At 42.0% G+C, this 14373-nt stretch overlaps 1 protein-coding gene across 1 annotated transcript in view; it reads right to left on the minus strand.

Moving 5' to 3' along the window:
• Positions 1-8802: 8802 nt before the first annotated feature.
• FBXL7 (F-box and leucine rich repeat protein 7) overlaps positions 8803-14373 on the minus strand; it is a 176060-nt gene continuing 170489 nt past the window's right edge. The window contains exon 4 of the mRNA XM_083865099.1: positions 8803-12103. Coding sequence (XP_083721225.1) covers positions 11367-12103 — 737 coding nt within the window. The 3' untranslated portion in view covers positions 8803-11366. The remainder of the gene's footprint in view (positions 12104-14373) is intronic.

The following is a 14373-nucleotide window of genomic DNA, read 5'->3' on the forward strand; positions in this document are numbered from 1 at the left end:
CCTCAGGCCCAGCATGAGGGGCTGTTCCTCCAGCAGAACCAAAAGAAGAACAGGGTTATATCCTCACAGCTGTTTTAGGTATTAGGATGTTCTCAGTGATTTCTAGGCTGTGACTCTACATCCCCATCCTTCAGCTGGGGATGAAACCAGTGCCACAGCTTGAGATTACTTCACCTTTCAAATCCCAGAGACCTTCAGCAAAGTCCAGGCAGTAAGAGCTAAGATGTCTCAATTTTTTTTCTTTTTTTCTTTTACTTTTAAACATCAGAAGCATTTTGGTTTTGAAAAGGAAGCCCAAACTGTCCTTTCTTCAAAAATAAATATTTGCACAAAAACTGCAGCAGGCAGCAATACAAAATGATCATATTCTCACATGACAGTAATTTCTACACTTGCCTGCATAGCCAATCATTTGTGGTTTACTTTTTGTGTGTTTGTGGCCCAGCCTGTCTGACCTTAACCACAAACATTTTCCCGATAAGTTTCGGAAGCATCTTTGCCCAAGTAAAGGGAACTAAAGACATTTGAGATGCCTGATGGCATCTGCCTGGCCTCCCTCTGCCAGCGCAAAAGGGCACAAATCTTCCCCAGGGACTGTCATCCTAACCAGCCTTCCATGGATGTCTCAGACACCCTTGTACATCTCTAATGGCATCCAGTACCTCTGTTATGTCAACTAAATTAAGCTTCTAGTGTAACACTTTTCCCAAGACTCTGGCCTTCATTAATGTAAATCAGGAATTAATGTAAACCTGCAAATGTGTCACGGATCCAGAGATGTGTAGATTGCTTCACAGTGACAAGTCTCCCTGCAAACAGCTGCTCTGCACTGATATGATTTTCCCCAAAATGAGTTTACATTTACATTAATCTGTAAAGGTATTACTGGCAGAACACCTTATTAGAAAAAGGAAGGCAGGCTGAGATTACACAACAAAAATTAGCTATCGATGACCCTAGAGAAGAATCAGAGTATAGTTAAATATTAGTGGTATTTTTTCTACCTTTTTTTCATGCACTAAATGGGCAAATTAAGCAAAGTTTGTAAACTCATGAAGCATTGCCACCCTATAGGCAAATTCTGTGAAGAAAATTAAGTGAAGCCCAGGAGTTTCAAATAGTGTCTCAGTACTCCAAGGTCAGCACAGTAATTCTGCACTTTCTTTCATTTTCTTGGTATACCATGGGTGACTTCAGTCCTTATTCAAAGCAAGAACCTGATCCTCTCATACTGCCATAATTTCCTATTTTTCTCCATGTTTCCCTAAAAAATTTATTAAAGAAAGAGTTATGTTCTCCAACACTCAGGTCTTGGTTCGGTTGTGCACATTTGGGGCATTTGTCTGAAAACCTGAGTGTACCTTGACATTCAGCCATGAGGAGAATGCACTAATTTTTTCCAATCTTGGCAAGACGAGCTCACTTAAATCAAAACAACTTAGTCATATTATGAAAGCTGAGACCCTTGCAAATTTATATTCCTCGCTGTGTTTGGGTATTTGTGTGGGCCCAGGGCCAGAAGCAGGCAAAGGGTTTGAAGGAGCAGAGAAGGGACTCTGTGTTGCTGATTTGGAGATAATTTCTGCCTCCTCCAGATGAGTCTGGGAAACATGAGCTGGCACTTGGTGACAGTAGTTTTTCTGTCAAGTGTATATTCATTGGTTGTGTTCTGCCTTCTAAGAATCTAAGGGAGATTTAATTCTGATGCCAAACATCACAGCCAGTTTGACCTGAGTGGTCAACTGCCCTGACACAGCTGCTTGTGTCTGACACATGGCAGGCCTTGCTAAAAATTAATAAAGGGAAGCAGGAATGCTTAAACTTCTTTGACTGAGCAGAGGGTCTGGGCAAATTCTAGTCTTGATTACAAAGACACAGTCTTACAGAAATCAAGAGGTTTCTTGATTTCCAGAATTCTCCCTGTAGATGAAAGGAGTGAGAGAGACCTGGAAAATCTGTCTCTGTGACCAGCTTCCCAAATGGCAGGAGGTGGAAACAGCACAAAATGCTTTCCTTCCCCTGCTCTCTCTTCAAAATATAGACATGCTCTCATTGCAGCCTGCAGCAAAAGGGCTTAAATATGCAGAGTACCAAGCCCTCAGCAAAATTTCAAGTGCCTACTTCCATGAGAGTCAATAGATGAGAATCTTAGCTCCTGAGTGGATTGAGTTTTCCAGTCTGAAGCACAAATATTTCAGAAAAGAGGGTGATGAAAATACTTGATTTGGAGAACCTTGAGCAACTCTGAATAAGGGCATTGCAAGCAACAAATGAGTATGTGCTGTCACAGATCTGCTGAGACAGATACCAAAATATGAAAACAGCTGCTGACAAAAAGGTCCATGTAGCTGAGCAGTCTGGCTGACTGTAGCCAAAACCAGATGCCTAGAGAAGCACAAGAATAGAGCAAGCATATTTCCCCAGCATAGCCTGCCAGGCTCCAAGACTTGGTGCCTCAGGCATTTCCTGAGCCAGAGGTTGCCTGTTGTATTTAATAGCTGCACACACGCTTTTCCTCCACAAACTCATCCAGTCTCTTCTTAAATGATGTGAACATTTAGCATCCACAACACTCCATGGCAGGGGTCTGAGGCTTTAACAAATGGCAAAAAAAGAACCACTCTAATTTACTATGGATCTCTTACCTACTGGTTTCACTTGACGCCCCAACCTTCTTTTTCCCCACTATTATTCATAGTAAATGTTCAGTCCCTTCATCCATTCAGCCATCCATGATTACATTACCTTTGTGTCATATGAGTCACATCTTGCCATAGTTAACTCTTTTCCAGACAAAGCATCCCAGCTCACACTGTTATGCCAGACACAGAAACAATCGTTCTCAAAATTTTTTTGATGCCTCCAGCTCCACAACCTGACAGGCTCCCCATGGATTCATCAAATCTTTGGATTTCTCGTAGAAAAGCTGTGTTGGTTCTTTCCTACAGCCTCCTTTATCCATGTGCTCACTTCATGTAATCTTTATGATAACTTCAATTTACCCTTCAGCTTCGCAGTACCACATTTGACTCCCACAGGAGAAAATATCTTATAAGCAAGAGATTACACATTACCACTTGCAGTTCAGCTTTCAGCCTTGAATTCCTTTGCTCTCTTTACTGGGAATTTCGATGCAATTATTCCTTGTTTTTTCTTATTTCTTGGCATGGAAAGGGGCTGCTTTGTCATGCTCTCAAATTTAAGCTGCCAGAGATTTATGAACTCCAAAGTTCAGACTGCAAGGCCATCTTGTGTCTTCATCAATTTGCCTTACAAAAAAAGTAGACCAATGTTAAGAAATCAGATACCCCTCCGATCTGAAGATAAGCCAGTCTCAGTGGTTTTGGATGAGGTTCCCCTACAAAGGGCAAATACCAAGCAACTCTAAAAGGCCACTACTTAAAAAAATCCAAACCAACAAAAAAACACCCTTCCCTTCTCATTTTACAAAAATAAATTTAAGAGCCTGGAGTTTCTCTTAACATGTCTCTGTGTTGCATCTTCAACAACCTCCCCTTAGCTTATCAGGACATGGTCACTTCAGCCTTGTCACAGCTCCTTTTGCTGCTTCTGAGCAGTCTCTGCTCTGTGTAAACTCTGGAGAAAAATCTGTCCAGGCTGGATGCCAGGAAAGCCCCTTCTGGAAAATGCACATTTCTAGAAGGAGCTCCTGACCCCTTTCTCCAGTTTCTGTCCTGGGTTTTTGACAGGTCTTCAACAGTCCCTGTAGTATGAAAACCCCACCAAACAGACTTTCCTCTTGTATCTCCAGCCTTTTAGGAATGGCATTGGAGTGACCTGTGTGCCAAACACCTGACTGAGGCCAGGCATGTCTCAGGGCACTCCAGAGTCCCTGACTGGCCAGAACTTCTGTACCTCTCCAGCCTGGATCCACAGGGAAGGATGGCATTTCTTTTTCCTTTTCACTGGTAGGATGTTGACAGTGGGGTTGTTGATTTAAGACTGCAGGTCCCCCTGCACACACAACCATGCAAATATTGTGAATGCCCCAGCAGCAAGAATGTACTGCTGCTAAACATTTGCCAGGTGTTCCATTGCATGCCAGGCTGTTTCAAGCAGATATACTTCTGGAATATTCTTCTCTATCCTGAGAGATCAAGTGAACCTGCATAGCTCCGTGATTACTGCCAAATGCCAGGCACTTGCTTGCTTGAATTTTTATTTCCTTCTGGTCCTCTGGAAAATGCAGCAGAACCCACCACGGTGGCACCACTGCTCTCCTGCCCCTGTGAAGGAAGAGCTACTTGTGGTGAGCAAATCTCAAGGAAAGGAAAAGGGAGAAGCAACCACATTTCAGAAGGAACAACAGCAGGGATTCAGGTTTCAGCACTGAGGGAAGCTGTCAGCCCAACTGGGGAGGTGGCAGCAGCAGAGATGATACTCTTGGCCAGTTCCCACTAAGAGGTGGCCATTGGGATGGCTCCCCAGCATGTCAGCTGCTGAGAGAGAGAGGGAGGACAGGAGGTTGTGGGAGCTTAAAAAGCAAACCACCAGAATTTCACAGTCACTTGGGACACAGATACAGAAAGTCTGGGTAATTTCTCTGCTGTTCAGGTACAGGAATACAGTGCCAGAGAGAAAAAAACACAGTGGTGCTACCCCAGCAATGTCACCGAAGTATGATATAACCATATACATCATGTTAGATGTACACCTGATTTTCTACCACACTGCTTTAACAAAGCATTTAATAAGCATCCAATGGCTTGATTATGCAGACCACTTTCCCCCAGCTGATTCACCTTGTAGTTCCACATATCCCCTTAAGAAAAAGCATCAGAAATCATCCTATTTACTGACATTTGTGCATGGACTTCCCACCTCCATTGAGAAACATCAGCAAGATTTGGCCACTGAGTAACTTGTAGTCAATCCCCTCAGTTAATCACCTGGAATGCCTGCCAAGTAAATGGCCTTACTCATCCTAATAAAACTGAGACATCCATCATTTGAATTATCCTGTACTGTGGAGGTGGAATACCTCAGACTGTCACAGGAATTTATGTAACTCTATGAGGACAGAAGAAAAAATGAAAGGACAGCATGGAGGAAAGGTCATGCCTCTACTACCTTGCCCAAAGCAGGAGCTGTAGTTAGCATTTGGTCCTGTCATTGATGTCAAATAAAACAGAAGCTGCTTCATGCAGTTAAGGAGTAAATCACTACAAAAGAACTGACACTGCTAGGGTGGGTATTTTAAGACCCAGAGCAGCCACCACCCATGAAGATGCAGGCTCTGACAACTGCTATGTCACAAACACATCATGTTAGTCCATTCTATTTCCATGTGGAAATGCAGGCAGTCGCTCTGCAGCGTCATGTCACAAAAGACCCATCAACAATTGTAATACCACATGAGATACATGACCATAAAGCAGTCAAATAGAATGTAATTCAAGTCTGGAAATAAGCCCTGTTCTTGAAAGTATTTTCACAGCATACAACAACAGATCAGGAACAGACAACTAGGGCAAAATTGGAGTGTCACATAAATTAGAAATTGTTCTAAATATTTAGAAATATTTTTGCTGTTATCCTGATAAAGGCTTGGGATATATCCTTTGTAGGACAAGTGATTAAGATGGGAAAAAACTTGATCAGGCTTAAAATAAATTAAATCACAAATTATACATTAGCTACACTTATTTTTCATAGCTAGAAATTCAATTTTTCCAAAGCTCTGATGTCTGTCTGCTGAGGCAACTGTGCGAATGGAATATATTGAAGAAGTAACAAAACATCTCAAGAATGGCCATTTACTCACTTAAAAATCCCGTATTTTAAGAGCCATCAAGGATAGACAATGAAATGTGAAACTGTTAAAACATTCCTTTTGGCATGGATCCCTCTCTGCATTCTTTCTCCACTTTGCAAGATGATTTTTTCCATTTCTACCATTTGTGTGAGCTTGAGGCTACAGCATGCAATGTTTCTTTAAAAAACAGAGGAAAACTAATCTATTCTAACCCAAAGAACACAGTAGCTTTAGTGCTAGAAGGAATGGCTAAGATTTCTGTTCTGCATTAAAAGTAACAGAGTCATTTATAAAAGCTTGGGGGGGTTATTTGTTTTAAAAGATCCCTCCTTCTAGTTCCTCTGATTCTTCCTCCAATGCTCGTTTAGTAACTTTTATATTGGCTTAATGTGACATATCTATGGCCAACTCGATTGTTGCACTCGTAATATTTTTTAAAATTTGCATTAGCAGAGCCTACTTGGAAAAGATTTCTACTGAATATTCAAATTTCAGTTGTACCTATGTGATCATCCAGACAACAAGGGAAAAATGACCTGAATTATCCAGTTTTCACAGAACACAAAGATGGAGAAAAAACCTGCTCTGAATCTGTGAAGTAGGGCGCATGAAAATAATGAAAAATCCCTCAGCTATTTTACAGAGAAAATTGATTTAATCTGTTTAATAGCATACAGTAATGCTGTTCAGTCAAATGTATTTTTGTTAGGCTAAGTTTGAATTCTGATGTCTACTGCCTGGCAGTAACTTGAACTCATAATCATAATGCCCTTTAACAGTCCTCAAAAATGGCATGAGTCTGGGTCCACACTGGTGGCTGCACCTTAGCAAAGCTGAACAGCTGATGTTGCTGAAATGCAGTTCCAAAGAGGAACAGACCTCACAAACCTGCCTTCCTTGTTCTTCTCACCAGGCTATTTCACACAAAGGTGTAAAGGCAGGAAAAAGACACTGACGCTGACTATCTCTCAGACCTTCATATACTGATAAAGCTATATACTTCTGCTTGTAAAGACTTCCAGCAGAAGTATATAGTATATATTCTGAGAATATATATCTATGAAGGAAAATATTGGATGCAGTAGATGCAAAATTACTGCTTTATTTTTGGTTTCAAACTTGAGGTATTCTCACTGAAACAGTTTGTAAGCTTTCCTCAGAGCCTGTACCAAGGGGGTGTACTGTATTTAAATGAAGTTCAACTAATTTTCCTCATGTTTCTTTTCCTACCCCAAACTTCATTCTTCACTATTTACTTCCTCTGGCCCAACTCTCCCTGCTCAACCAGCCATACAAACCCACCTCTCTTAACCTCAGTCCCAGTTTCTTTGCTGAAAATTATTTAATCTCTTGTCATCTCAGTCCCAGTCCCCCTTGCCCAGGAAATCTTCTTCATCCTTCTTGTCGCAGTTCTCAAAACCCCATCTTTTAACCCTGCCCTGACTTTCCAGGCAGCTTCCATATAATTCAGGTCATTTCCTCCTTCACACTGCTGGAGTGATAAATGTCTCTTAGCTTTGCCAAATCCTAGTCTTGCCAGACTACAAGCTCCAAAAGATCTGAGCATGTCCCTTTTCTCCCTGGTTACAGAGTTAGAGATATTCAAAGACATGTAATGCAGCTAAATTTAGGTGAAACTTACTGAGAGATCAGGAGGACACATCCTTGTCCCAAAGCTGACCTCCGGGCAAGGCTCACACTTCCATTCTGAAGGCCTTAGAGGAGATGAAGAGCAATGGACCATTTTCAAAGGAAAGGTCACCTGGAGTTTAACATGAGCAAAATGACATTTCCTCCAGCTTTATTTACAGAACCAGATGAACCATTTCAACTAACATTTTCAAAGCCCAGCATGGGAAGTTTCAGCATGAATAGCTAAACTGACAAAATTACAAAAAACTGAGGGTAGGTTACTTTCCTGGGGAATGCTGGGCGAAGAGGAGCCATGCACCAATTCTAAACTAACACTGGCAGTTGAGGGGCAGCCAGCCTGCAGTCCAAATAATCACTGTGTTTCTTTTTAATAAGAGTTTGGACCTGCTTCAAGCCTAGTGCTAAAATTAGATATTTTACTAGCTTTTTAATTTTTCAGTTCAAAGCCTAGAAGTTTTGAGAAACCGCATAAGCCACTACTGAAGGTTTCCGTCTGGATCACGGTTCTGAGTTCAAGACATCCAACAGAAGCTGTTTTGCATTCTGTAGGGAAGCCAGATGAGCACAGCTCAAAGAGGCAAAAGTGTTGCACTTCTCATCAGTTTCATGCTGCTAACAGGAAAAATACAGTTCTACCTTTTACAAAAGCCAAGGGAAGGATGAATACCTATACACAGAGTTTTGGCTATAATCACAGTGCATGGTAGTTTAGATGTGCTTTTTCTAAGAGACCCCTCTCTAGAGGACAGAAATTATTCCAAAGATATAAACAGCATGCCAGCCTGACTGATGTGATTAATTGCTGCCTTTCTTTGATGAGATCACCATATGCTATTGCAGAGCAGAAGATGCCTCAGTGCCTGAGCCTGAATTTTATGGTTCAAGAATCACCTATGTTTTCACTTAGGAAATTTATAGTCTTTGCTAACCCTAAACTAGAAGACACATCAGTCACACATTGCAACCTTTCCAGCAAACTCAGTTCCACATGCACTATTTCAGTTTTTTCCAGTGCAGTTTTTTCCAGTATTTTCTGGTTCTGTCATTTTGGAAGTAGACAGGGGAAAAAAGGTTAAAAGTCAAATCAGGCAAGCTGCATCAATAACTTCTTGAAATAAGTAGCAGTCTCATAGTACCAACTCAAATCATGTAAGACTATGTTCTTAAAAACATTTGGCTTAGAAAAATTACCGTTATTAACTTTCCACCAGTACCCCCAGAGAAGGGTTTCTAGAGCATTCAAAAGGCAACACTGCTCCAGTAACTGCTCTACCCTTTCAGTTGTTCCATTTTACTTTTCTCATCAAATATGTTAACGTGCCTTTAAACCAATGCAGAGACCTTCCTGAAATGTTTACACTTTTTTTTATATGTTGTTTTTTTTCTTTTACTTACACTTCTAGTTTCCATATGAGGAAAAACAAGAGAGAGATAGATGAGGTCATATTCCATAAAAATTTTTCCCTCTTTTAATAGTCATTCACCTACCTGATGGGTTAATACGCTCAAACACCCACCTACTTTTCGAGTTTTTCAAGTATTTAATATTTTCTTTTTCACTTGCAGTAAATCAGTTAGTGCAAATGACGCTGCATGCTCATCAGTTACCAATATATTGCTTTATTTCTTGATAGCAAATTAAGGCTTTATAGTGAGATTTGTACAGTACAGGCCAATTTAAACATTAGAAACTTTAAAAACCATGTAGCACTATTCACTCAATTTAACATAGTCAGAAAAGTAGCTTTTTTTTTTTTTTTTAATAAACAATTAAATGTTGCTACTGAGGCCTTATATTTCATGAGTGCAAATGGCTCAAAATCCCACCATCCTCAGGGCTCAACATTTAAGTTCCTTGAGGCCATTATTAGATAAAGGACAAACAGAGAGTATAGCTGGCTCGGATAAAATATACTGTATTATTGCTGGAGAAGAATCTCTTCTTTTAGAAATATGGAAAGGAAAACCAAAATGAAATTAACTGTCCAAAGGATGGTATCACTTCATATTAGTCACTGACCAGCAACAGTAGCAATAACAAATATGTTTTCCGTGGCCCTCTTTGCTTTAGTATAATTTAATTTATAATTCAGAGGTGATGCCATCCTGTATATAAAAAAAAATCCAAAATTGGAGGAACATACATAAGTTACAGGAATTTTTGCAGCAGTAGGACAAGTTCCATCTCCAGGGACATGTCCAAGCCATTGCCCCTCTTTTTTTTTTTTTTTTTTCGATTTTAGAGAGTATTGTTATAAGTATTTCCTCAGCAGTAACATGTTTTTTTTGAGCATATTGATTTTCACTTCATACCACTGATTTTATTAGTGTTGTCTGGAGATAATGGGACTACTGCTTATGAAAACCAGACACAGGGCTTCCCTTCTTATGAGACACTTACAGTGTTTGAGCTGAACACATGAATTCACCTGTCAGTCAGGCACAGGGGGCCTGCCTGAAAATATCATCACTCCTCACGTGTCTGGCTTTACATTACATTACATGTGAAAATGCAGAGAAACAGCTGCCAAAAAATTGTGAAGAAAGTAACCATGAATCAACCACACACTCAGGGGAAGGAGCCAACAAGATGAGGGACTTCCAAAACACTCCTGCTCATGCAGGAGCAAGAGTGACCATGAGAGTACCAGGAGCTCCCAGTGTCACAGGGCACCTCTGCTGTTTAGTTCTTTGTTGAATGCAGCTGTATCTCCAGTCTAAGGGAACACACACAGCCAAAGTCAAAAACTCTAAATCTAATGTAACACTCCAAGCCCCTCTGTCGCCAGGGCTGTTATCTAGCATCAGGCTAATGTCTTTGAGGATCAGCCATCTATCCTTTGAACTGGAAGGCCACAGAAAAAGGTCAGGTTTCCAAGTGCATTAAGGCACATACTAACTTTACCTCAACGCAAGTGCCTGGTTTGCCCAGGGAGGATCCACTGCAGTGGTGCCACAGCTGCTGAAAAGGTTCAGCAAAGGGACAAAGCCAGACTTTCTGGTGACAGCTGCACAGCAATTGGGACTGCTCTGTGCAAGCTGCTCCACAATGCCTCAGAGCCCCTCTGCTATCCTACAGTACTATCTCAGCTTGTTGCAGAACTACAGCAACTTCTCAGGCTAGTTTGCTGGCCTTTTCTTTTGCCAAGCCACCAATATCTCATTTGTTCTCCTTCACTCAGGTGAATACACCACTGCTTATCAGAGGCAGAAGTCCCTAACTACTACCAGAGGGTGGTACTACACATGCAGGAGAGGACAAATTTAGAAATGAAAGCAAGTAGTGATGACACACCAATGACCTGGAGGTGAGCTTCCCCAGAGAATCCATGCATGGGCACAATCTCCAGATTCACTCTGCAGAAGTGCTCAGCAATGGCCAGCAGGTCTTATTCTGCCTCAAATGAGTATGTTTAAGAACATTACCCAGTATTTCCTGAGGGATTACAATGGATGACTACCAAAAAAAACCTACTTGGAGACAAGAGGATGTTTTACCAGCCACACTGGAAAAAGTTGGGGAACACAGACACAATATTGCATAGTGAGCTTCATGAGCACAGCTAGAATTCAGATGTTTTTGACACAGCTTAGTAGCATTTCCAAAGGAGGGATCATGTGCTATTTCCTTTGGCGGCAGCTACTGTAGCCTGGGACAAGATCATGGCTCTTATGGAAATGACACCCCACTGGGGATGCTGAGCACTCATTGCTTTTGCATTAAGGCAGCCTCTTCACAGAGACCTACGGCACCTTAAAAAGTGATCATACAAAAAGCAAACAAAATAGTCCTCTAGAAACCCCCTTTACCCATAAGGTACAAGAAAAACTGACTCCCGTGAGCGACAGAAAAGACAGCATTACTGAATATGGGAGCGTGTGTTTACACATCAGTGTTTTTAATACTGCATTGCAATGACAGGTGTGGGGTGTCCCTTCAGAAGAAAGCAGGGTTGGTGTGCTCTATAATACAGCGCTTGCAATGTCGTTTAACAAATCGCAGAGCATCCACAGAGACTTCGCAGTCCTGCACGTTCAACATCTGCAGGTCAAAACAGTTGGCAGCTACAATCTGCAGGCCCTGCCCAGTGATGCTCTCGCAGGATTTCAGGCTCAGGCGCTTTAGGTTGAAGCAGTTGAGGGCTAGAAACTCCAGGCCGGTGTCTGAGACCAGAGGGCACTTGCCGATGTCAAGTGATTTGAGTTTTGTGCAATTTTTGGCGAGGTACTCCACGCCGTGGTCCGTGATGCCCTCGCAGCCCCGCGCATTGAGGTAGCGCAGCTTGCTGCAGTACTTGGCGATGTATCGGATGCCCACGTCCGTGATGCGGCCGCAGTGAGCGATGCTCAGGTACCGCAGGCGTGACTCCAGCTTGGCGATCTCCCGCATGCCGAAGTCACTGATGAAGCGGCAGTCGCTGACGCTCAGCTCCTTGATGGATGTGCAGTAAATCATCAGGTAGCGCAGACCCTCGTCGGTGATGCGGACGCAGCGGCGCAGGTACAGGTGGGTCAGCTGAGTGCAGTGGGCAGCAATGGTGTGCAGTCCTTCGTCCTCCAGGACGAAGCAGTCTGTCATGTCCAAGTAGCGGATGGAGATTTGCTTCCCGTGCAAGGGAGACAGCTTGATGGAGGCTTCGCGAGTCAAACTGATGCACGTTACTTTGGAGCAGCCTAAGTGGAAAAACACAGTGAGGTTAAGGAAGCAGCAAAAACAAATCACACAGCAGGACCAGAAAGGCGGGTGTGGAATGGTGTGCTGGACACGATGAAGGTATCCTCATGTTTCAAGAGTGGAATCGCCCCAACTGACTGCTCTGATTTGCTGTGTGGAGTCCCCACACCAGAGGAAACAAGAAACTCCAGTGGAGTCAGTGAGGTTGCTTTGAGATTGTGAGCCCTGGAAAGCAATGGATTGATTTTGTCCATATCCCAAATGTAAAATGGTGGCCCTGGGTCTATCTGGGGACAGCCTACTGCAATATAAACCCAGTGACAGTTAGAGAAAAGGATTCTACGTGACAACCAATGCAGTTTTTTGATCAGTCTCATTGCTGACTGCCTGAATTTGCAAACCAACATCAGAGGCTCTTTCACCATCCAAACTCATTATAGAAAACACAACCCTGCTCCCTTTCCCCCCCTTCCCTGCCCCAAGCATTTGGAGAACAGATGTGAATCCAGCCCCAAGCCTGCAGTGTGGGAAGGATGCAAAACTATGGCACAACTGTGTGCTTGCAGAAGGGTGGAGATTTGGATAACCTAAGGAGAATGGGGAGAATTGTAGGAGCCAACAGACTGGTAAGGGCATGTGAGGATACAAACAGACAAAGAAAAGGATTGTGTCCAATGAGAAAGTCTGGCCATGAATGGAGGTAACTAGACTAGAGGAGAAACATCAGACTTTGCAAGGAAAGACAAAGAACTAGATTAAAGGGGAAAACACACACAGACTTTCCCCATTTTTAACCTCCACTCATTGCATAGTGGAGAGTAAAAGCTTTTTTTGGAAAGTGTGGTTTCTGCTGCACTGCAAACTGGCAGTCTCGTGCTTCTTAGGGAAATTCTTAAGCTGTGCCAAGTTCAGCTGGGCACTTTGTATTAGCATAGCTAGAAACAGCTGCAAGAAGGGAGAGTTTACCCATTAGTGATTAAGGCCCAACAGTTTTAGCCATAAACGACTACTCAGAGAAATTCTGCAGGTTATGCCCCCAGGTAGAAATAAAAAGACCTTTTCTATATTGCTGGAACACTGGCTAAGCAGTATGAAATTACTTATAAAAAACTATGACCTTGGAGCTCCATGTATCAGAAACCCTGCAGAAATAGTGTAGTGTGGAATTAAAGAGCATGATGATGTATGGAGACTGCTTCAAAAACTTTCATGACCCAAAGCTCTATCACTCGCTATTAGAGGTTATCATTCAGAGGCTTAGTGGAAGGTATGAATATGCTTCAGTTCTTAAAAGCAAAAAGGAAAAAAATCACTTGAGATAACCATGTGGACTCACACAAATGCTGTAAGAAGTGTGGGATATGGACTTGAAACGCTTTGTCACCTGCACCTACATTCCTACATTCATAATTTAAATTTATGCTGGATCTTTAACTTGGGTTTCAAATTTAGTTGAACAGATGCAAGGTCTATCTTAGGTCTCCCACAATTAAATGGGCAAATTGCCCACAGGTCATGCAGAAGCAGGACCTTGAAGTATAACACTCTGTTCAACAAACATCTTAAAACTGAATACTATTTTCTCTTCAGACTGTTTCAGATCCGTCTATGCTCTGGAGCAATCTCTGGAAATACTTTTGCCTTCAAGTATGTACTATATACACATCCAGTAACACAAAGGATTTTTCTAAAGGGAAGAAATACAATACTAATGGTGTAAAAAATTCACCTCTAGTACATTCTTTGAAGTAGGTGATACAAAATGCATGAAAGGAGTTTCACAGAAGAAGTTGGCACCTAGGCAGAGTTCTGCTGCACCTGATGTAGCTGCTGCTGTTGCATTTGTCTGATTGCTGAGGTTGCTGGATTAAGAAGTCAATCTGGATATTTTATATTCTGACCAGGATTCAATTTTAAATCTGGCTTAGTGAGAATGATCTCCTCCACAAGGCCAAGGAGAACATTTTGCCTGCTGAGAGTCCAAGAAGGCTTAATGACCATAATTAGAATGTGAATGGGTCAGAAGTCTCACAGCAGGGCTGGAGTCACATATATCAGTTGTGTGATCACTGTTTAGTCAAGCTCAGCATTGCCATGTCTAGTTACTTTGGCTACACTGTAAAACATTTCATGGGAAGGATATTCAAAACTGTTTCATCAGAAAAGAGTCCACTCTGATATAGAACTGACTGATTTTTAGGCAGAGTGACAGGTTCCTGGGTCCGCAACAATTTTTCTGTCCTAAATAATACAAAATGTAAAAATAAAG

Source organism: Zosterops lateralis (genome assembly GCF_965231275.1).
Source record: "Zosterops lateralis genome assembly, chromosome: 1".
NCBI lineage: Eukaryota > Metazoa > Chordata > Aves > Passeriformes > Zosteropidae > Zosterops > Zosterops lateralis.